General features: G+C 36.0%; 1 protein-coding gene across 2 annotated transcripts in view; it reads left to right on the top strand.

Moving 5' to 3' along the window:
* The window catches only part of KCNJ3 (potassium inwardly rectifying channel subfamily J member 3), a 184,716-nt gene that overhangs the window by 10,722 nt on the left and 150,566 nt on the right, over positions 1-23,428 (top strand). For both annotated transcript variants that reach the window (XM_081576115.1, XM_081576114.1), the window contains exon 2: positions 44-260. In XM_081576115.1, coding sequence (XP_081432241.1) covers positions 44-260 — 217 coding nt within the window. The remainder of the gene's footprint in view (positions 1-43; positions 261-23,428) is intronic.

Raw genomic sequence — 23,428 nt, 5'->3', positions numbered from 1 at the left:
GTACAAGTGGTGATTTCTTCTCTTTTTCTGTGTGCTTGTCTAGTCTCGGCAGACACCTGAGGGTGAGTTCCTTCCCCTTGATCAACTTGAACTGGATGTAGGTTTTAGTACAGGGGCAGATCAACTTTTTCTTGTTTCCCCCCTCACGATTTGCCACGTGATCGATGCCAAAAGCCCCTTTTATGACCTATCTCAGCGAAGCATGCAAAGTGAACAGTTCGAGATTGTCGTCATCCTAGAAGGCATTGTGGAAACAACTGGTGAGTAAAAACATAGCTATGCCATCAAATTTCTTTATTCCATAGTAACTTTGTATTACATGCATAATACCTCTCATAGATTGGGCTAAATGTCTCAGCTCACAATAATGAAAGTGATGATTTGTCGGTTATTTCTTTGTAACATTCAGTTGATACTGCTTTGAAAATGAAGATTTATTATTGTGATGATTGCATGTGTAATGTTAACTCAGAAATACTTACTGCAAGACAAAAAAGGGAACTGAGAGGACTCCTAGAAATGATTATGATGTTCTAGTTTAATTGTGGAGTTGGATTTCCTATAATCATATTTTTTAAAAGGTTTAAGGTTAAAATAAATTCAGGGCAATTAGTGAGCAGCCTGAACTCAGCAGGCATATTCTTGCCTTAGGGATGGTGATTCGGGTGTCACTGATAGAGCTTTGATATGCTACTAAGTGCAACCTCAGTGGAAAATTCCTTGTGTGTACATGTGTATGTGTGGGTGTGTGTGTGTGCGTGTGCTAAAGCAGCATTTTAATTTCAAAGTAGGTCAGTAGATTTCCCCAGCTGAACCTTGACCAAAAATTTTTTAAAAAGAAAATTTCTTCCTTTTCTGCGTTGCTATAGCTAGCTGTGTGCTGTATGTTATTCTTTAAGATGCAATGTTGGTAATGCTGCGAATACTCACAATTTGCTACTCTCTGAGGAGAACAAGGTTGGCAAAAGAAAAATAACAGTAAATCAGAGTATATTATTTGGGACCTAAGCATTGCCAGTTGGTTTGCAATCTGCTGGATGCTTGAGACTCACAATGGAATATCTACATAGTTATATCTGTCTGTCTATCTTGAGTTTTATCCTTGCTACAAATAGTGAGAAAGCAGAAATATTTTCACATTCCATTTTTTTCTGCCAATATCATTCTAGTCATCTTAAAGTGCTAGTTATTATGTATAAACTTTAGCACTGATAATTTTAATAATATTTGCAATAACATAGATGCATTTAAGCCTTATGTCAAGGTAGATGTTACATAAGGAAAGAATCTCCCACCTTGACATAAAGCTTTGTCCAAGGAGCAGGGGGAGGCAAGCCATTGTAATATTATACATCTGCTACATAATACATATTTGAAATGTGGGGAAGATACTTAATCTCTATAAACTTCTTTTTCTTCTCTCTAAAAGGAGAAAGATATAATAATCACCTTGACGCTACTTGTTGTATTACTATTATTTTGTTAACATTAGTGCTTCACTTTAAAATTTAAGGTTTGGAGGACAATGAGTAAAGACTTAATTCATTAATCTTTATCTGGAGTTTGATTTCTGTGGACAATTTTATGGTTTAAATTCTCTAGATTTTTAACTTAAAATTGAAATCATGCTATAGTATATTTTTTAAAATATATTGATAAATGATGAAACCAATATATAAAAGCTTCTAGTTCAAGAAATCTTAATTTAAATTTCAGTTTTATTCACCTCATTTATTGAAGTAATAATATATTGTTAGTGCTTAAACAACAGATGTTTTTTATTGATTTATTTTTCAGCATATGGTTATACTTTTGACACAGCTGGTTATTGTTTATTAATTGATTATTCTAATCATTGCCACAGTGAAGTCTCTGTTTCAGTTGACAGTCTCAGATATCTTTCACTAGTTCTTTCTGTCTACCTATCTATCCATTCATCCATTTTTCCTTACTTATCTCTAGTTAGTGTGTGTCTGTTAAGAATGAGAAAATTCTTCTACAAAATCACAATGTGATTAAGGAAAAAAATCAGACTATTAGACAGTGATACAGTACTATTACTTAACTCATAGGCTACCTTCAGTTGTTCTACTATCAGTTCTAGTAATTTCCATCATGGCTATTTTTTCCTGGTGCAACATCAATTTAAGGATTATGCCCTTATTTGTTTACTTCTCAGTCTCAAGATGGAATAGTTCCTCAACTTTACTTTGTGTTCTTGACCTTGATGTACTTGAAGTATAAAAGCCAGGTATTTAGTAGAATGTCTCTCAACTTGGATTTGTCTGAGCCTTCCTTATTCATTAGTTCTTTCAAATTTTGACTTCTACATGGGCATCTTAAGGAAATACTGAAGCAGACTGTTTTGAAAATACTCGTATATGTTCTTGACTGAACTGATGTGTCTCCATCAGATTTCAGAGGATCATGGTTAGTAAATGATATTCTACATAAAGTAATTTGGAGTTTTGTAACATTAAATTATTCATTAGGACTGTAGATTTCATTTTAACAATTTCTCCCTTCTTTTTTAAAAATAATGAACTGGCAGAGAGTACTTTCCACAGAAAATGTGAAAACTTGACTGGAAACTGAATTTCTTATTTAGAGATTGCCTTTCATGGAGAAAAAAATAAAGTCTACCTCCTCTTAACCTCTTAACTAAGCCTGTTTTCTAGATCCAGTATAGCAAGAAAAGCAGCAAAACATTACTCGTAATTTATACATGTTATTTCATGGAAAATTTATCTGACATTTTGTTTGTGTATATGCCCTAACTAATTAAATCATGTACTGTTCAAACTCTGTAAAATCTGTCTATATTCTCAGACCTTCCTGAGTCTGGTAAAAATATCATAAGCATTCTTATGTCCATATGATCATTTAAAATTATACTGAGATTTATTTAGATTCATTTTTCAGGATGTTTCCTACTTTATCCTTTCATTCATAACACTTTCTCATAATAGTTATTTGCTTATTATAAGGCAAATATGATCTTTGGGGATGTTTTGAACATCAGTAATACCATTTTAGCTCCAGTGTTTTTTTTTGTTTCACAGACTTGTGACTGTTTACTCAATGTAACTTTTCATAATACTTAACATTAAACCCCTAAGATTTTTTTTTAGTCACTCATTCATTCACTAGATAAATATATGAATGCATGTTCTGTACTTGGAAAATATTTGAAATTCTGGCAATATAAAGCATGCTTCCCAGTCTTAGGTTGACAGTCAGGAAAGGTCTCTCTGAGAGGGTGATACCAAAATGGAGACTTGCCTGTCAAGAAGGACCTTCTGGGCCTGTCTGGAGGAGAGCACAGCAGAGGCTGAGAATCAACTGGTACAAGGATCCTGAGTCGGGATCCAACCTGATTGATTCCAGGAACCAAAAAAAGGAGGTGGTGGTTAGGACAGAGTGAGCAATGTGGAGTGTGGGGTGAGAAGTCAGAGAGGTGGGGGGCGCTTCTACATGACAGACGATTGTATTGCATTGCAACAGCAAGTGCTGGGATTTGATTCAAAACCAAAGCCTGCATTGAAATGCTAGAGTAGTAATTCAGTAATCTCAAACTCTATATAACTAACAAAAAACATTTTTTCATAAATAAACTGGATTGCATGCAGTTTACTTAAAAACAAGTGACCCCAATGCCTAGGGAATGTATTAAACTTTTGACAGTTTTCGTATTAATAGTACTAAACTCACAGCCTCTACCCCCCAGCTCAGGCACACCATTGCTCACTTGGCTGCAGTCCTCTGATGAGGATCTTCTGACGTCATTTGGTTTTTGCCTCTTTCCTTTCTGTAGTCACAGTGGGAATGGTGGTGGTGATGAGGAGGGGGGAGTGGAAAATTAGAAGCTTTCTCATTTCCTTGAGAGTCTCAGCTTCCAGCTCAAGACTCACAAGTAATTACTTTCCCCACCTTCTTGGAAATACTCCTCAGTGATCAGGTTCAGGGATGCTGCCTTGCTTGCTTCTAATGAGCTGGTCTTTCACTTCCCTCAAGGAACAGACCATCCACCTCTTCATGAATAACCTCTGCTTCTTGGCTCACATAGCAAATTTCTAAACATAGGTTACCTCCAACTCTTGCTCTCTTTGCTGCTTCTCCCAGGAGGGAGAGCACTGCTAGCGGCAAACAGCATTGCAGATTTGGCTCATTAGAACTTGATGCTTTCAAACTTCAATCTGCTCTCTGCTGCTATTTGGCAGTCTTCTTAATTGTCTTTTCTGCACTCCCAGGCTCTGTCCCCATGGGATCTATTTTAGCCCTTTTCTCTCTTTCTATGCCCGCAGTCCCAGCTGTCCTATGCCTTCCTTACCATACCGTCTTTCCACCTAGTCTATCAAAAAGAATGTGACACTTCAATTTTTATACATTTTTTTGCCCTCTTTGTCCATTTCTTATGGCTATCTTCTCTTTTTCTTTGCTGGTGTCTGTGAGTAAAGTTTTTATTCTTCTTCAAAACCATCTCCTTTATCATTATGTTTATTACCTGTGACTCAAGTGCCAATACTTATCATACCTAATATTTAAAATAACTGCCTCTCATTTCTCTCAAACGTGTCCCAGTGTTTTCTTCATGAAAAACATAATCCAGTTATTTATTCCTTTATACTCAAGGTTCTTCCTGAAATTCAGAGACACCACATTCTCTCTCTCCTTCTTTTTTGTTTCATCTAATTTTTATTTTCCAGTTGTTCCTTATAACCTATATGACTGCCTCTCCCTATAATTTTTCCTGGATCGCTGCCCTTCCCTTCTTTCCCTTTGAATCGAGCTACTTGATTTTTTTTTAATAAATTCACAAAGTACTCTCAAGTCTGTTATTTCTCTTATCTGCAGCTATGAGAAGGAAATGGCGACCCACTCCAGTATTCTTGCCTGGAGAATCCCATGACAGAGGAGCCTGGGAAGCTACAGTTCATAGGGTCGCAAGAGTTGGACACAACTTAGCGACTAAACTGCTACTATGAAATCTCTCACCGGCCTTATATATGCCATCAATTTCCAGGACATTCTTCTACTCAGATGTCACTTTTTTGATTCAAAGTCAACTTGTCTAAATACCAAGTAATCATCTTACCCTCAAATTACATCCTCATCTGGAAAGTTTGTCCCTTTTAATCATTGCTGTTTTATCCAAGATCTCTTCCCCTTTCTTCCTTTTTTAAAATTATCCAATTAAATCATTTCACAAATATCTATTGAGTACCTGTTACAGGCTAAACAGTATTCTAGACCCTGGGGAGATGTTAGTTAACAAAACACAATTCCTGTTCTTGTGGGTATTTATAATCACATGTGGAAATCAGACAATAAAATGAAGAAGTACCTCATTTAGATGTTAGAAAATAAATGCTATGGAAAAAAAATAAGAAAGTAAGGCAAGAGGGATAAGAGTTGTAGGGAAGTCAGGGTAGGCTGCAATGAGAAGATGACTTTTAAGCCCAAACACAGTACCTTAAGTAAAGTAAATGCCTTTTCTTTGATAGTGATTCTGGATAGAGCTTAAGCAGTTGTATGCACTCCAAGAGAGCTGGTAACTGGCTTCTGCTTTCGCTTAGTGATGTTTCTTAATTCAACTCTTCCTCTTTAAGTTCACTTCTGAATCACAGTAGTTGTCTCAGGAATGGATTTAGTATTTGCTTACATGGAGACTGTGCACTGTTGAATGGTTGCTTGGTAAATTTGCTTCAACACTACTATCATAATAAACCTGTGCTCAAAAAGCCCTGATGACTGCCAATCAAAATGCATGTGTTCCTTCCTGAGAAAATTAGGCTGCTCTGCTTCCTGTAATGTCCATATACTGATGCTCCCTTTTGCTCCTATGTTTGTGATAATACCATTTTCATTACCCAGGACAGCATTTCTGTCTTCTCTTACATGGTATGAAAACTGCCATATTTGTTTAGTTTTCCCTGGGCTCTTTAGTCCATGTGCTTTCCTTTAATAACTCATTTAAAATACTGTTTTATTTTTTACTATGAAAGGGCTATTAAATGCATTCTCATTATAGAAAAAAATTTAAAAATACAAATATGCAAAATAAAGACTTTACTCTTATTTTCAGCTACTGTACAGTTAATGTATAGGTCATTAACCTTTCAAGTGTCTGTATTCAGATATATTGTTATTAAACGTGCTGTTTTATAACATTCTTTATTGTATGATATGTGTTTAACATCTCTCATGTCAAATTAGGGTTCTACACCCTTCATCTTAATGACTTTATTTTATGCCATTTGTGTGTTTTTGAATTTTTATTACCTATCTCCTAGTCTGGAATTTTTAGCCACTTCCTTTTTATTGAGATAAATACCCTTATAGGCCATAGTTTTAATTTACCACTAACTTTACTATTTTATATTAATTCTTAGAGATGAAATTCCTGGGTAAAGGAACATATATATTTATTTGTTTTTAATATCTATTTCAGGGTTGCTGTATAGAAAGTTGATACTAATTTATATCTGGGTATGAAGGTGCCCATTTCTTCATACCCTTGCCAATAATGGATATTATAATCAGTTTTATTTTTGCCAATTTGACATCATTTTATTCCAATTGATTACTAGCAAGGTTGAAATTATGGTATTTATTGACTATGAATTTTATTCCATGAATTCTCAGACACTGTTGCTCATTTTACTTGCAATTTATTGTATGCATAAATTGCTTATATAATTAGAACATTATTTTGAAAAACATAATTGAACATTATTTTGCTTATATAATTAGAACTTTTTTTGAAAAAAAAACATTATATTGATACTACTACTATTCCTAGTAGTCTGTATACTATTATCAAAATAATTTCTTTATTATATATACATATATATGTATATATTTTTCACATTCATCTCCCATGTGCTTTATTAATATCTCGAGATAAACTGTAAACTGCCAAAATTGATTAAGGACTTTGTTTTGAGGCTATATTTTTTATATCACATATTGTATATCATAGATTGCAGAAAGTAGTAGGTACCAGTAAACACTTCTAATCTTTTTATTGTTATTTTTAACTGATTTTAATAGAGTTGCTCTCTGTTTACAAGCTTGCTTTCTGAGTCACACATTATTTTCTTATAGGAAATTAATCAACAAATCCTTGTTGATGATTCATGTTATGGTAGGTGTGCGTTTGTGCCTGCTCTTTGTGACCCCACGGACTGTAGTCCACCAGGCTCCTCTGTCTTTGGAGTTCTCCAGGCAAGAATACTGGAGCGGGTTGCCATTTCCCCCCCAGGGGATTTTCCTGACCCCGAGATAGAACCTGCGTCTCCTGTACCTCCTGCATTGGCAGGCAGATTCTTTACCACTGAGCCACCTGGGGATCCTCTATGGTAGGTGTGAGATATTACAAAGGTGATAAAGGAGGAAGCTCACAGTCCAAAGGGAGAAAGAAGTTGAACGAAATTGACTGTTAGCAATATGTGCTCAAAGAGATGTATGTCATGCTATAGTATAGGCCAAGAGTAGTGGCTCCTGATGGATTTGTTCTTAAGCAGTCTGAGAAAGCCGCCTAGAGGACACAGCATGGGTTGAGACAGGCAGGTGAAGGTCATAAAGAGGATGAGGAGAGCTGGCCATTCCAGCCCAAGTAACAGCAAATGAGAATTCATTTTGTTAGAATCAGATCATTTTATGTGGTCCAGATACAGGACAGTTGGAGGGAAACTGCCTGTAGATGAGCCTATCCCTGAGGCATGATTTGAACCTAATTCTACAAGCAGTACAGCCCTCCAAGGATTTGAAGCAGGAGAATGCCACGATCCTATTTGCGTGATCGAAGGATCCCTCTGGCTGCAGGTGGAGGATGGACTGAGGGGGGCTGAAACCGGAGGCAGACCAGTCATTAGCTGTTACAGTAGGCCAGAACAGTGATAGTTGGTTCCTGCGTGAAACTGTCTGACTCAGACAACTATATTAACTGTTGAAAGTAATGAAAAAGTCCTCTGGTTCCAAAGTTGTTACTTATCATTAAACAGTAATGGGAAAAATCAGCTCCAGGATCTTTCCCACTGAAGTTCCTCTGGCTATTTAGAAGAAGCTGAGACAGAGAAACAGTAAGATAAATTGAGAAAAACAAATCAAACAGCATGAACAAGCCACTGACTTCTCCTTACTGTTTTTCTAGTGAAAAACAGTTGGAAATTTTCTAATGAAAAAAATCACAGAGCAGAAGCTCAACTTGTGAATGATTGAGATGTACCTACAGTTTTCCTTTGTGAATGAGTCTATAATATTTAGCTTTATTGATGGTATTTAATAGTTACACTTTAATGATCCTTCCAAAGACAGTTTTCAGCAAACCCCTAGTGTTACTGCAAATGATGTAGCTCCTCTTGACTATTGGAAATTTTATTCATCCTTCCTCATTGAAAGTTTTGAATCATTAGCCTGTAAGTTCCTTGTCCCTTTTGTAGTCAGGACCTAAATCAGGGATGTCTTGTTTATCCTCTGGTTTCCCTGTTCCTGCCCAGATTGCAGTTGCTTTTTTTTTTTTTTTTTATAAATTTATTTATTTTAGTTGGGGGCTAATTACTTTACAATATTGTAATAGTTTTTGCCATACATTAACATGAATCAGCCATGGGTTTACATGTGTTCCCCTTCCTGGACCCCCCACCCACCTCCCTCCCCATCCCATCCTTCTGGATCATCCCATTGCCCCGGCCCTGCAGTTGCTTTTTAAGGTAAGTGGTGTTTCAGAAGACTTACCTTGCCACGTAAAAGTCTATGACCCATGGATGTGTATATTTTGGAAATCTCAAAGTACCCTCCTCCAAGTAACTTCTATGATTATATATTTGTTTGACATTTATTGTTTCTTAATTGTGACTTTTTTCTCTTTTAGAGATAGCTTTTGAATAATTTGTTGAGTCGAAATAGAGCTCAGGTTTTTGAGAACCATGGATTCTTTTTTAAATATAAGGGAACTTTTGTGAATAATTCCTAAATAAAATCTTGCTTTATTGTTTTCTTTTGATAGGCTATTATAGACATTTTCCCAGGGACTTTAAAAAATTAGTGCCTAAACAATGAGGCATGAAGTAGGATGACTATCTCCACTAATCTGAAACTGAAAGGTTTTCTGGGGCATGTAGATTTCAGTGCTACAGGAGCTCTGAGCAAACTGGGATGGTTAGTCACCCAACTTCGAAGTCAGGAATGTTAGTTAAGCCCTCCTAGAGGCCTGCTTCAATATAATGTGGAAGTTTGCTTCATTGGTAGTGGAATAGGTCTTCTGAAACTCATTATTGGAGTTACTCCACTGTTTTCCATATTCTGCCTTTGTCAATACTGAATCCTCAAAAATACATAAAAAGAATATTTTCATATGTTATTTTCTCTATTATTTTCCTATCTTGTATAGAATATTTAATTAATACAGTTTTCAGTGTTTTAGAATGAATTTTATCATTTGTTGTGCAGGAGGGTGGTATGTGTAAGTTACTGAGGCTAAGGTGAGTTGGGGAGGGTTGACACTATATTTGTCACAATTTGCCTATGGGGGATATGATAAAGTAGTAGTAGTAGTGTGTGCATACTCAGTTGTGTCTGACTCTTCGTGACCCCATGGACTGTAGCCCATCAGGCTCCTCTGTCTACGAGATTTTTCCAGGCAAGAATACCAGAGTGGGTTGTCACTTCCTACTCCAGGGGATCTTCTGGACCCAGAGATCAAACCTGCATCTCTTGCGTCTCCTGCATTGGCAGGCAGATTCTTTACCACTGTGCCACCTGGGAATCCAGCATGATAAAAGAAGTCAGCAAACCTTATAGATAATGTAGCTAATTGTTAAAATGTAAGCATGGGGGATTGTAATTGGGGAAAACAGTTTTGGTGAAGATGTGGCTTAGTCCAGTGACAAGGAACATCAACATTTACACCTTAACTAGATAATTTTCAGAGATTTTCAAGGTAAAGTCCTGGGACTAACTGCATTGGAGTCCTGCATGGGTTGCTTATTAAAATACTGACTTTGGGGCCCTCACTTAGTCTTACAGTGTTCAAATATCTGGTGTTTGTGAACCAAGAAATTTGCATTTGTAATAGGCACCCACATGATTCTTCTTAAGAACATTAAAGTTTGAGAACTCCTCATTCCAGCAACTAGTAAAGCGACAAATATTTAGTGAATTAATTACTCAACTGAAATACTAAGGACTAATGAAAGAGAACATAGCTCTTTAAATTTCTGAAGTCTTCAGAGATGAAGCTTTGTGTCGACTCAGACTGTGCTGATCAATGTAGCCAAATGCAAATGAATGTGGGTGGAAAACAGTGAAAATCAGGAGTATGAATTAAAATGCATGCTTATTCATCATTTTAACGAAGAACAAGATGTGATAGCTATTGTGGAACATTGTGTGAAGATGTAATATAAATGCCAAACAGCAGTGTTAGTGCCACTCACTGCTGGAGAGTATTCCAATCACTGAAATGACTACATATGGGCTTGATGAGAACACTGCATGCAAGTATTTAATGCATGCAGTATTTACTGTTTCATAGGAGGAATTATGCCTGTGAATAGCATCAACCCCCAATCCCCACCTTATTTCTGAGTCTTATTTTTCTTTATTCTGTGGCACTGCTCCCTCAGGTCAGGTCATTGTTGGGCTGGTCCCAACATTTGGCGCCCAAACAGGGACCTGAGGGTGCGAGTAGCTTTCGAGGCTTTTTTGACAGTGCCAGAAGACGCGGGGAATTCCAGCCAAGAGATTGGAGGACAGTGAAAGTACTGGATGATGGACAGCACCATTGGATACCAGGAAGGCATGTCAAAGAAAGGAAAGAAGAGGGCATAGTTTGACATCGATCCTCCCAGAGAGCCGCCAGTGAGGGGGATAAGAAGACTGATGATCAGCAACTGCCCCGAACAGGCTCCAAGGACCAATAAAGCCAAACCGCCCACTTGGGGTCAATTGAAGAAATTGACCATTGAAGGGGAAAAATTGGTCAAAGAACAGGGACAGCCTTTGACCTTGGCTGCCTTGTTCTTGGCTGTGTTATCTGTGATAACTACCATGGTAGGTGCCAATGATACTTATTGGGCATATGTACCCAATCCTCTCCTATTAAGACCAATTACATGGGAGGATTCTTCTGTTCCAGTTTTCATAAATGATTCTTCTTGGTTACCCAGACCTTTGGACCCGAGCCTTCCTTTAAAACCAGAAGAGGGCTGACAACTTTCAAATGTTAGTGTTAATTATACTGTGGGAACAGGTCTTACACCTATGTGTATGGCAGCGGAAACTCATTGTCTTAAGAGAGGATTACAAAGTTGGTTATCTATAGTTAAAGAACCTCAAGTGAACAAAACTCATTTTTTCTTATTAGAATTATTTTCCTTTAATATCACAGGAGAAAATGCTACTATGTTTCCGTCCCATCTACCTAACTGTATTATTTCTATAAAATCTGGAATAGAACATTGGGTACAATAGAAATTATGTAAAGCTAATCTGGGCTTCCCTGGTGGCTCAGAGGGTAAAGTGTCTGCTTGCAATGTGGGAGACCTGGGTTCAATCCCTGGGTCGCAAAGAGTCAGACATGACTGAGCGACTTCACTTTCACTTTTCAGAACTGCAAGTCAAGTGGGAAATCATGGCTGCCATTGTTACTGTTGCAGTTGAAAATGAATGTTGAATAAGATAAAAATATATGAAGTTATTTTATAAACTGTGCATTTTATTGTTCATTAATGATGGTAACAGGGTGCCATTACAAAACCAAGATGCTATCATCCTGGGGCAGGAGAAAAAGGAGGACAATTCCTTCTTTGTTGTCTGAAGATGACTTACACTTGGAGCCTAAACTTCATTGTGTGGATTATGGGTGGTGTGTATTTTCTGAATGGCTTGTGCCAAAAATAACTCATGAGCCTGAGAGTGGCTCTTGTTACAATCATTCCTGCTGCGTAGTTCAAAGAGTGATGTCTGGATGATTTGATCTTAAAGGCTTTTGAAAAAAGTGCATCTTTGTCTTCCAAATTACTGTCAAGCAACCTTTTTGTACACCTCTAAATAATTTTTATTATAATTTAGACCTTTTATTTTATTTTGTTTGATTTTGTTTTTACTTTAGATTTCTTGTCATTTAAGTTGGAAACTTAATGGCATTAGTGTTCAGAGCCCTTTTTAGGCACATGTATTAACTCTGTAGCATATCTCAACATTTAGATACAGACAAAATCTGAGTCCATGACAGGAGATCTTTCTTCCAAATGTACAATATGAAGGGGTAACTTTGGGAAGGGAAGAGCTCATGGTGCTTTGATAATTAGGGAAGATTGGGACCTTCGGAACAGAATGTATATGTATAAGTTCCCAGCACCATTTTTATTACTTTTTCAGTGCTATGGGTTTACTTTCTGACTCACGCTCCTGATTCAGCAGTTCCCCAGAAATGGCTCCGATCCTTCCGTATTTGGCAGCACTGCTTAGGGAATGTAGAGAGAAAATGATGTAGCCTCTTTGTATGTGTGTATTTATTCAGATTAGCATTATCGGTTCCAAAAATGTTTTAACATGTGTTATCTGTTTCTTTCTAGTTTTGCTTTGCTCTACATTTCTCCCAGTGGCTTTTTTCAAATATGCTTCATTACCTTCATTTTAATTTGTATACATTAAATGCAAAGGTTTGTTAAGCTTATTTGGCTTATTTTCTTCATTTAGTTAAGATTTTAACATTTTATAGCCTGTAAATTATCGAATGGTAGTGACTCACCATAATCCCTTATGAAAAACTTTAGGAGTCTTCAGTTTTTAAGGCCTGTTTGCCAAAACTGAGGACAGACTTTGGTCTTAAACATTTAATGTCTCTCTTATGCAATACATTGATGGTTTGTTGTTTTTTGTTCAGTGATTTACTAGTGTTTAAATTCAGTCTAACAAACTGAATTTTGCTTATCTTTTAAATATGTCTAAAACATTGCTAAAGAAGGGACTTAACCTTCACAGTGTGCCCTTCTATATTCCAGGTTCTTCTAGACCAGTTGTGTGGATGTCAATTAAAATATTGTACCTTAGTTGAACTGGTCATTTAATCATATCTGCCCAATATCATGTGTTCCTTGGCTTGGATATGCTTGGTTAAGTCTAATATGCTATTTCAGCTTTAAAGAAGTGTATTTCTTTCTTTTCTTTACACTATAAGCCATAATATTACCAAAACCAGAGAAAGTTGAGAGGAAGGGAAAAAGGGCACATTTATTATTTTTAAAACCTAATAGAATTGAAATGATAATATTATAAATAAAGTGCACCTTACTGATATTTTAGTTGAAACGGAAATGGAAACTGATTCGATGAGGTGAAATAACTTGCCTGTCTTTTGAGAACCAGTTGGTGGAAGAGTCTGGAATATATCTTTGCACTTTGAATCTTATTCAGGCTTTCTTCTGATTACCAACAATGATTCACTTATTTAAATGTAATTCTTGTTTTCCATCTTCAAAATAATTAATAATGATGGTGATTGTGTATCTTTTAAGACATGTCAAGGATTTTATCCCTGTTACTAGAGTTTTAGTTTTTGATCAGGTCAACTAGTTGCCCAGCTGAGGAAAGGGGAAGGTCAGTCAGGAGATATATGCCTTATAAATAGGCCTGGTCTTGAACAAGACTGCAAAGTCCTTTTTGGGGTAAATACAATACAACTGGTAGTTATCGAGCTCATTCATGTTTTCAGTAACTATGTATTAAGTAACTGTGTATTTCAAGCACTGTGCCAGGCACTGGGTACATGGTGATGAATAAGAAAGTCTGAGGATGCCAGTTGGCAAAATTCATGATCCAGTGAGAGCTAACACTTACCCAGGCAGTGAGAGTAATGTAAATTGGGAAATACACCATTAGTGGTATACTTAGTAGGAGATGTTTCAAGGCTACAACCTATGCTTAGAAATGGTAAGGGAGTTAGCCAGGCCAAGAAGGAGCAGAAGGAGTATTACTGGAACACTGAACAAAGTTGGAAGACCTCAAGTGTAACAGAAAGGGAACACTTGCTTTGTTTAAGGTACTGAATGATATTCACATGGTTAGAGATAGAGTATATATGGGGTTATTGTTGTAGTTCAGCTGCTAAGTCATGTCCGACTCATAGTGACCCCATGGACTGCAGCATACCAGGCTTACTTGTCCTTCACTGTCTCCCAGAGTTTGCTCATTTTCATGTCCATTGAGTTGGTGATGCTATCTAGCCATCTCATCCTCTGCCACCCTCTTTTCTTTTTGTCTTCAATCTTTCTGAGCATCAGGGTCTTTTCCAATGAATCAGCTCTTCTCATCAGGTGGCCAAAGTATTGGGGCTTCAACTTCAGCATCAGTCCTTCCAATGAATATTCAGGGTTGATGTCCTTTAGGAAAATATCATACGCAGATGATATATGGGGTAATGGAGAAGTAAAGAAGTTTCAGGAGATGGTATTGGAAAAATAAAGGCTGGAAAATATAGCACTTTCAAGACATTTATGAAGACATTTATGTGTTTGCACTTAATTAGTTTGAACAATGAGGAACCACAGATGGCTTTTAAGTAGAAGAATGACGTGATCATAATTACATTTTAGGAAAAAAATCACTCTGGGTGACTTTATCAAAAGTATTAAGCAGGAGAAAAAACTAAAGATGGGTTGATCAATTAGGGTGTTAGAGCAGTAATTTGGATGATAAGTGGTAATCTGTTGCTAGGGGAAGTTTGAAAGTGCATCTGGTGGCTCAGCTGGTAAAGAATCCGCCTGCAGTGTTGGGAGACCTGAATTCGATCCCTGGATTGGGAAGATCCCCTGGAGAAGGGAACGGCTACCCACTCCAGTATTCTGGCCTAGAGAATTCCATGGGGTTGCAAAGAGTTGGACAAGATTGAGCAACTTTCACTTTCACTTTGGCCAGCATATTGGGAAAGACTTGTTGAAAAGTCATGTTGAGGTATGTAAAATTTCACATTGCCCCTGATGAAATTTGATATCTGAAGATGAAAACACTTAAGATGAGGAAATTACAGACTTGAGAGTGTAAGATACAGGGACTATATAGCACGAGATTTTCTAAGTTCATATTTAAACTAAAAAGAGAGATGTATGAAGTGGAATAAGCCTAGAAGTTAAAGCTGGGAAGGTATTGGGAAGTCGTGGATAGGTCTCAGGGCTGGAACTTCAATTTATTAGGGAAAACAGAAGGTATAACAGGTTTTTAGAGCAGGAGAGTGCTATGATCAGATTTGTACTTAAAGGTCTCTGAATAATGATGTATAAAGTAATAGTAATGTATATATCAATAACATTGTCTTTCTCATTTCATTGTTTTCTTTGTTCATTTTGAACCTCTTGGGAGAGGAAAGATAAATAAAATGGATATGGTTTGAATTCCTTTAGCTTTTGAAAAATGCTTTACATCAATATGATATGTAAATTTTGGAGGTCAAATGAGATATGCTAAATATTTTAGTCAAAGTAAGTGGTCCTAAATTATTATTTTCCATCAATATTTGCTGCAAAAACTTATTCTTTAATTTAGATATGTAGAATGAATTTGTCTTCAACATGAGCTTTTTTTTAAAGACCTACTGTGGTGTGGTATATAAACCAAAGTTCAAATTAGAATTGGAATTTAAAAACCTTTTTTAGATCCGTGTAAAGAAATCCTCTGTGTTGGTTGCTCAGTCATGTCTGATTCTTTGTGATCCCATAGACTGTAGCTCACCAGGCTCCTCTGTCTGTGGAATTCTCCAGGCAAAATACTTCTCCAGGGAATCTTCCCAACCCAGGGATCAAACCTGGGTCTCCTGCATTGCAGGCAGATTCTTTGCTCTCTGAACCGTTGAAATGTTTATTTGTACTATATAACTTAAAATTAAGTCCTAGAGAGCCCTGTTGAATCATGCTCCACTTATCTTTCAGAATTTTTTAAGAAATAAAATTATGACTCTGTGATGAAAACTAAAATCTCAGAAATTTGAAATGTGTTAAAATTAGATAAATGCTTTGTGTGAAGATAAAAATTGTAATTTTATAGTTATGAAAATTAGTCTATTAGTAACAACAACTAAGAAGATACTATGAGTGTCTGAACTTACAAAATGTTGATGTGTGTGTCTGTACAAATGTGTCTTTTGATGAACACACTTAAAATTAACCAAGAGCTGCTATTATTATTTTGATCTTTGCTATATTAAGAATAATTAAGTTCAATGAGTGCTGAATATAGGTAAATTCTGCCATGTTTTCTTTGAATAAAATACTATTCAAAATGCTCTCGGGAAAAATGGTATAGAAAAGTTCATTTCTTCTTAGAGTCAAGAATTTTCTTTCAATGTGTTGCCACATTGAAATTTAAGTTGTTATACAAAATCCCATGGATGGAGGAGCGTGGTAGGTTACAGTCCATGGGGTTGCAAAGAGTCGGATATGACTGAGTGACTTCACTTTCACTTTCACAGTTCCTGCTCATGCAGTGGTTTTTACTCTTCAAGCAAAAGTGAGATTAGAACATAACCTGTTGAAAAATGCCTTCCCTCACATCTTTCATTTCTTGGAATTGTACTAGCAGTCACATGTCCTAGGAATGGATTATTTCCTTTACGTGACTCCTTGCCTTGCCTCAGTAGAGTGTAGTTTCAAATTGGATGATAAGAAGCTTAACTGGCTGGACAAATAAAACCTGATGTAATGGGTCAAAGTAAATTCTATTCCAGTGTTATATTATAAATGTAATGTTTCACTTTACATTATTTATAAAGTAAAATGTTACATTTTATTTTTAACCTACACATGTACCTTTAATGCAGACCTGAGACATGAAGTATTACTTAACTCTGAAAAGTTTTTATGGCTCATCTGGACTTTTAGTGTTTCATTTGGGAGATTCTTCTGCAGGTTAATGGTTCATATTTCAAAAATAATTTTCTTAGACATTCAAAATCTCCTTCAAGAAATAAAACTTCACTGATAATATTAACTACAGCCTTTTGACTTTTTTCTTTTTAAATGAAATCTTTGAATTTTTTTCTGGTTTTGATCATATTCCTGCTATCACTCACTGGTCAGACAATAGATGTTTATTTTCTTTTTCTTCCTTCCAAAATTCTCTTTTGGAAACTTGTCTTTTACTACTTTTTACATTTTGTATCTGGCAGCTTCCACCAACTACCTGTGTGTTTTGGGAAGATATCATTGAACATTTCCTGTTTTTAAAATTGGTAATAATACCTTCTCCACTTACCTCTCAGTTCCTATTATAAAAATTCAAAGGGATGATGCCTAGACCATGCTTTGCAAAATTGAAGTTCTGTGTAGTAAAACATCCTCAAACTCACTGTGTCTTCCATTTTTCACTTCTCCCCACACCTGTGCCACTTGTTTGAAAACAAGCTTATATGGTTTTGCTTCCTTTATTTTTCCCTAGTAATATTTGACTTAATTTTCTTGTGTCAAATTTTATTTAACTCTTTTTTTTCTCTTTTTAGAATTTTTATTGCAGTATAGTTGATTTACAGTGTTGTGTTAGTTTTAGGTGTAGAGCAAAGTGATTCAGTCATATATATACCTACCCTTTTTGAGATTCTATTCCCATATAGATCATTACAGAGTATTGAGTAGAGTTCCCTGTGCTATACAGTAGCTCCTTATTTAGTTATCTGTTTTATATATAGTAATATGTTTATGTCTGTCCCAATATTCCAATCTATTTGTTTCATTAACCCTTGACAATACTCTTAAACTTTCCATTTTTAGCTGTTTGGTGTGATCTACACGGATATGCCAATAACCTGAAGATTATTTTAATTTATGGAAAGATTATAAATCAAATTTACTTAAAAGCTGAATGTTTATGTGTTTACAGAATACTGTAGATTCTTTTACATGATTTGTCATACTAACAGTTTGATTATATTGAAAACTAGAGTGCAGACATTATGTATGGTATTAACTTTTTCAAATGACATTTAGAGTAGTCTTCTACCAGCATGGCCAGTTACTGTGCTAGAATGCTGAGTCAGAATCCAGTTCTGCCCCTAAATGGCCATGTTATTATTACCAAGTCAAATAATATCCTTGAATAAAATTTTCATTATTGACAATATATGAATAATACTCCTTGTTCTGATTTTTTCTAAGGCAAAGGGTAATTAATAGTTTTTGAAATTATTAAATGCCATAATATATAAAATGTAATGATTTTGATGAATGGAAATAACAAATCATTTTTTCATATTTCATCTTATTAGTATTTTATTTATGTCACAGTTTTTCAATTAGGTTCCTTTAACTCTTCTGTTTTTAGTTGTATCAAAATTTCAATAGTATTTTGTGTCATTTTGCATAGATGTTTAGTAAAAATTTATTTTTTGGCAATGCATTTAGAGCTAGTGAAACCTCTGATACTCTTGAGCTTCTCTATTTTTTATAGAAAGCCTTGTAGCTTGCTTTCATCCACCGAGTTTTGTGCTTGTCTCTGTGTATTTTAAAATACTGTGCTCTGATGCTGGATAGCCATATAAATGCCAGAACTACCTTATATTGATGTCAGTTTGGAAGGGGAATATCTAAAACATCATACATTCTCAAAACTTTTGTCATGTTACAGTAAACCACTTCCCTATTAATCTACCAAGGATGTGATTTCACTTTCTGGGAATTATGTGGTGGGTTCCTGAAACCACTGAAACAAATTATTCATACTTAGTGAAAAGATTCAGTATTTGAACAGTTGACTCACTGTAAAAGAATGTTTTGCGTGATATTTCAACTTGCTGATTTTTAAAATACGTCCATTGGTAAGAGGATATTGGATTGTTTGTTGAATTTGAGAGAGTAAACTCACCTATAAGTTATAATCTAGTGATTATAGATACAGACTTTCAGAGTTAGATTGCCTGACTTTAAAGACTATATGCTGGCAGTTATTCACATTGATTCTAGGAAAGTTGATGAATTTTCCTCTGCCTTGATATCTTCATCGGTAAAATGAAGGTAAAAGATTTTCCTATCTCTTTTTCTTTGTGTGTGTATGGGAGGTATTAAACTAACAATATTAAAACAAGATAATGTAGTGATTGTGCTTAGTATATTTAGGACTTAAGGGCCACCCAGTAAAATGACTACTTGCTATTGCTATCATCAAAATCCTTAGTTCTTAGTTGAACTCATTTTTCATTAACTTATTAACATATGTAATATATACCAATTTCTTCAGACTAATGCTCTAAAACTATTGACTAATGATAAGCCTTTATGTGAAATTACAATGAAATTTTATTAATGAGTGGCAGAAATGAAGCCTTGTTCAGTTTCAGCAGGTTTTTAATTGACAAGTGCAGGTTTAGTATGATTATAATGAATGGAAAATTGTGTTTATTTATGCCAGTTTGGAAGAATTATACCCAAAATTTATTGTTGTTGTCATTGTTCAGTTGTTGTTCAGTCATGTTCGACTCTGTGATCCCATAGACTTCAGCATCCCAAGCTTCCCTGTCCTTCACTATCTCCCAGAGTTTGCTCAAATTCATGTACATTGAGTTGGTGATGCTATCTAACCATTTTATCCTCTGTCGCCCCCTTTTCCTCCTGTCATCAATCATTCTCAGCATCAGGGTCTTTTCCAGTGAGTCGGCTCTTGGCATCAGGTAGCCAAAGTACTGGAGCTTTAGCTTCAGCATCAGTCCTTCCAATGAATATTCGGGGTTGATTTCCCTTAGGATTGACTGGTTTGATCTCCCTGCAGTCCAAGGGACTTAAGAGAGTCCTTAAGAGTCTTCTCCAGCACTACTATTCAAAAGCATCAGTTCTTCGGTGCTTAACCTTCTTTATGGTCTAACTCTTATATCTGCACATATGATGGAAAACCATACTGGAAAAACCATAGCTTTGACTATACAGACCTTTGTCAGCACAGTGATGTCTCTGATTTTTAATACACTGTCTAGGTTTGTCATAGCTTTCCTTCCAAGAAGCAAGCATCTTTTATATATATATGTATATATATATAGTTTTCACAATTACTAACTAATAGTTTTTAGTTAGTTTTTAGTTTAGTTTTACTAATAGTTTTTGCTAACTATACATGGAGGAATTTTGTCTATCTTTTATTTGCAAGTGCTATAAAATGTCATAAAGTTCTAACAAGAGTAAGGAGCTTTCCTTTAACTGAGTCAGCCATGGTCATTTAATTAAGTTCTTCTTGAACTGGTCCATGAACCTGAATATAATACCCAGTGTTCAGAACATTTTTATATATTTTACGTTTAACTCCTAATTGACCTAGGCTTTTTTTTTTTCCTGTCCTGTGGTGCTATATTTTTGAAAGTGTTTTTTAGTAGCTTTATCATTTTATAAACCACTGCCAGTAAATCATATTGGCATAAAATGACTGACAAAAAAGGTTAATTATTCTGACCTCTCATCAGCGAAAATCATGGACTTGGGACCAAAACGCTACATGTAGAGAGCAATAAAGACTATATTTTGTTGTTTTCTAGTCACGCCCAACTCTTTTGTGACTCCATGGACTGTGGCCCACAGTCTCTGTCCTTGGTATTTCCCAGGCAAGAATACTGGAGTGGGTTGCCATTTCCTTCATTATGCTACCTGGGAATCCTAGAGACTATGTAAATCCATTTTAAAAACAAATGAATAAGAATAAGAATAGTGAAATAATTTAAAATCAGAATTACCTTAACTCAGAAAGCTTGATTTATATTTGCAGTCCTAAATAATAATGAATTAGGCATGCATTTGATGGCAAATAGTAGAAAATCCAGTCAACAGTGATTTCAACAGCTAGAGCTTAATTTTTCATTTCTAACAAAATGTTCAGAAGCTGGCAGACAGGCTGGTCCAGCTGCACAAAGACTGCTTAAAGACTCAGACACCTTCATTCTTCTTGCTGTGCCATCTTTAATATATGTCTTTCCTGCCAGTGGCCATTATGGCTGCCTCACTTTTAGACATTATTTAAAGTTACAAGCAGAAAGACGGGAAAGAGGAAAGGCTAACAGAGCTCTGTCCTAGCTCTGTCCTAGTGAGACTTATATATCATATTTAGGAGAGGATATTTCCTAGCAGATTCTCTCTCCATTGCATTGGTCAAAACCTGCTCCGATTCTCTTATCACCTGTGGAAGAGTTTTAGAGATTGAATACTTTGGGCAGTAGATTAAGTCATTTTTTTTAATATTAAGCTTTTATTTATTTGTCTTTTTGGCCATGCCTTGTGGCATGTGGGATCTTAGTTCCCCAACCAGGGATCAAACCTGTGCCCCCTGCATTGGAAGTACATAGTCTTCACTGGACTGTCAGAGAAGTCCCTAGATTAAATAATACAATGCAATATTACTCAGCCATAAAAAGGAGCGAAGGTAGTCAGTTGAACTGAGGGGGATGAACCTAGAGCCTCTTATACAGAGTGAAGCAAGTCAGAAAGAGAAAAACAAATACTGAACATTAACACATTTATATTGAATCTAGAAAAATGATACAGATGAATCTATTAGCAAGGCAAGAATAGAGACACAAATGTAGAAAACAGACTTGCGGACACAGTGAGGAAGGAGAGGGTGAGACGAACTGCGAGAGTAGCATTGACGTATATACATTACCATGTATAAAACAGATAGCTAGTGGGAAGTTGCTGTATAACACAGGGAGCTCAGCTCAGTGTTCTGTAATGACCTAGAGGGGTGGGATTGGAGGTGGGGGTTGTGAGAGAGGGTGAAGAGGGAGGGGATATATGTATACTTATGGCTGATTCATGTTGTATGGCAGAAACCAACACAACATTGTAAAGAAATTATCCTACAATTAAAAATACATTTAAAAATACATTAAAAAATTAGAATGAAAATCTTGCCCTTTATATGTCAAAGTTTCTAATTAAACCTTGTAAGGTAAGCCAAGATACTTACCTAATAGTTAAAAATGGGCTGGCAGTATACTTTATTATTTTTCCTACCATCCTGAAACTATTTGTAGAGATAAAGCTTGATAGAAAGTGAGTTTTTCTGCTGTGTCGAATTCTGCATATGTTTGTATTTTAAATTTCAAAATGTCCTGGGTATTCCAGGACAATTTTGTTGCTATGGAATTTGTGATTGTTTCCTAATTAGCATAGTATTTATGGGCTTTTCTGTTTCTCAACCCTTACCTCCTTTTCTTTGTATCAGTCCATACTTTTCTTACCCACTGGTGTTTAGATAAATGAAAGACAATGGCAGACTTCAATGGACTCTTTAGAAACATAAAAACATCTTACAGAGTCATATTCTGGAACAGGATTCAAAAAGATTTGTGGCTTTCATCAGTTTTTTTTCCTTTGTATCACCACTTGGTTTGAAGTTTTTCTTGGATGCAGTGCCAGGTTGGCATCCCAAGTAGCTCATTAGCTGTTCATTTCTGCCTTCTTTGCATTATTTCACTAACTGCCCATCAAAATTCAGTGTGTAGCTCTAGGCCTGCTAAGAACAATCTGGCAAGATATCATTCAAAAGCATGTATTATTTACAGATCACTTGAAAGTATCAGGGATTAATCAAGGATAGAAAGTACAAAAACACATTTGGCTTCTATGAGTGATTCATTTTAAAAGTGGAAAATAAATCAGATGTTTAGTGAATTTCTAGAAAACGGAGGCTGAGTTTCACCACCATGATATTGGAAAAAGCAAGCAAGTAAAAGCTTTAGTATTGATTTTTGCTTTAACCTGTTGATATGTAGACATTTTGTTTCTTGAAATCTACTTTCCTTATACAGATTTAGAGACTAAACCAGCCGGCTTACCTAGACAACTGACTTGTGTTAAACAAGGTGAAACTAAAGAGCTGTCAGTGTTGTGCTCCTCTGCCTCTAATCCCTCCTCCTACGGTCCTTTCCAATTTTGCAGAACCAGCAGGTGGAAAAAGGGTGAGAGAGGTGATGGAGAGAGGGAAGGATCAGACCATATGCCCCTGCTTATTTGGAGTGAAAAAAAAAGTGACATTGAAGTTTGATTTTAGACAAGACTGAGCCATTTAGTAGTAAAAGTGAATTGTCATGTCAGCAAAGATAACGGTTCTTTCCATGGAAATTGAGATGTTGTCATTCATTGAAGAATCAGGAGCCAACAGAGTGAACTGAAAGGAATTAAGTAGAGAAAAAGGAAGCTTTTTTTTTTTTTTTTTCCTGTTCACCTCACATTCAGGTTGTTCATTAAACAGGTTCTGTTTATGTTCAGTCAGGTAATAGCTCTGGCTTTAGCTTACTGGACTTTGCACACAGCTGTGGTCTGTCTCCAGGTCACAGGAGTGAGTATCTTAATCTGTGTTCTTGTTGACACAAACCACTTGAGATTATAAGGCAATCAGCCTTCCAGGGTAAAAAGAGGCCTGATTTTGTGGCAGCTTTTCTCCAAGCATGAAGGGAGACCCT

Source organism: Giraffa tippelskirchi, chromosome 3, assembly GCF_054371585.1.
Source record: "Giraffa tippelskirchi isolate mGirTip1 chromosome 3, T2T-mGirTip1v1.2.pri, whole genome shotgun sequence".
NCBI lineage: Eukaryota > Metazoa > Chordata > Mammalia > Artiodactyla > Giraffidae > Giraffa > Giraffa tippelskirchi.
The sequence above is the reverse complement of the archived record's forward strand: the minus strand, read 5'-3'. Positions and strand labels throughout refer to the sequence as shown.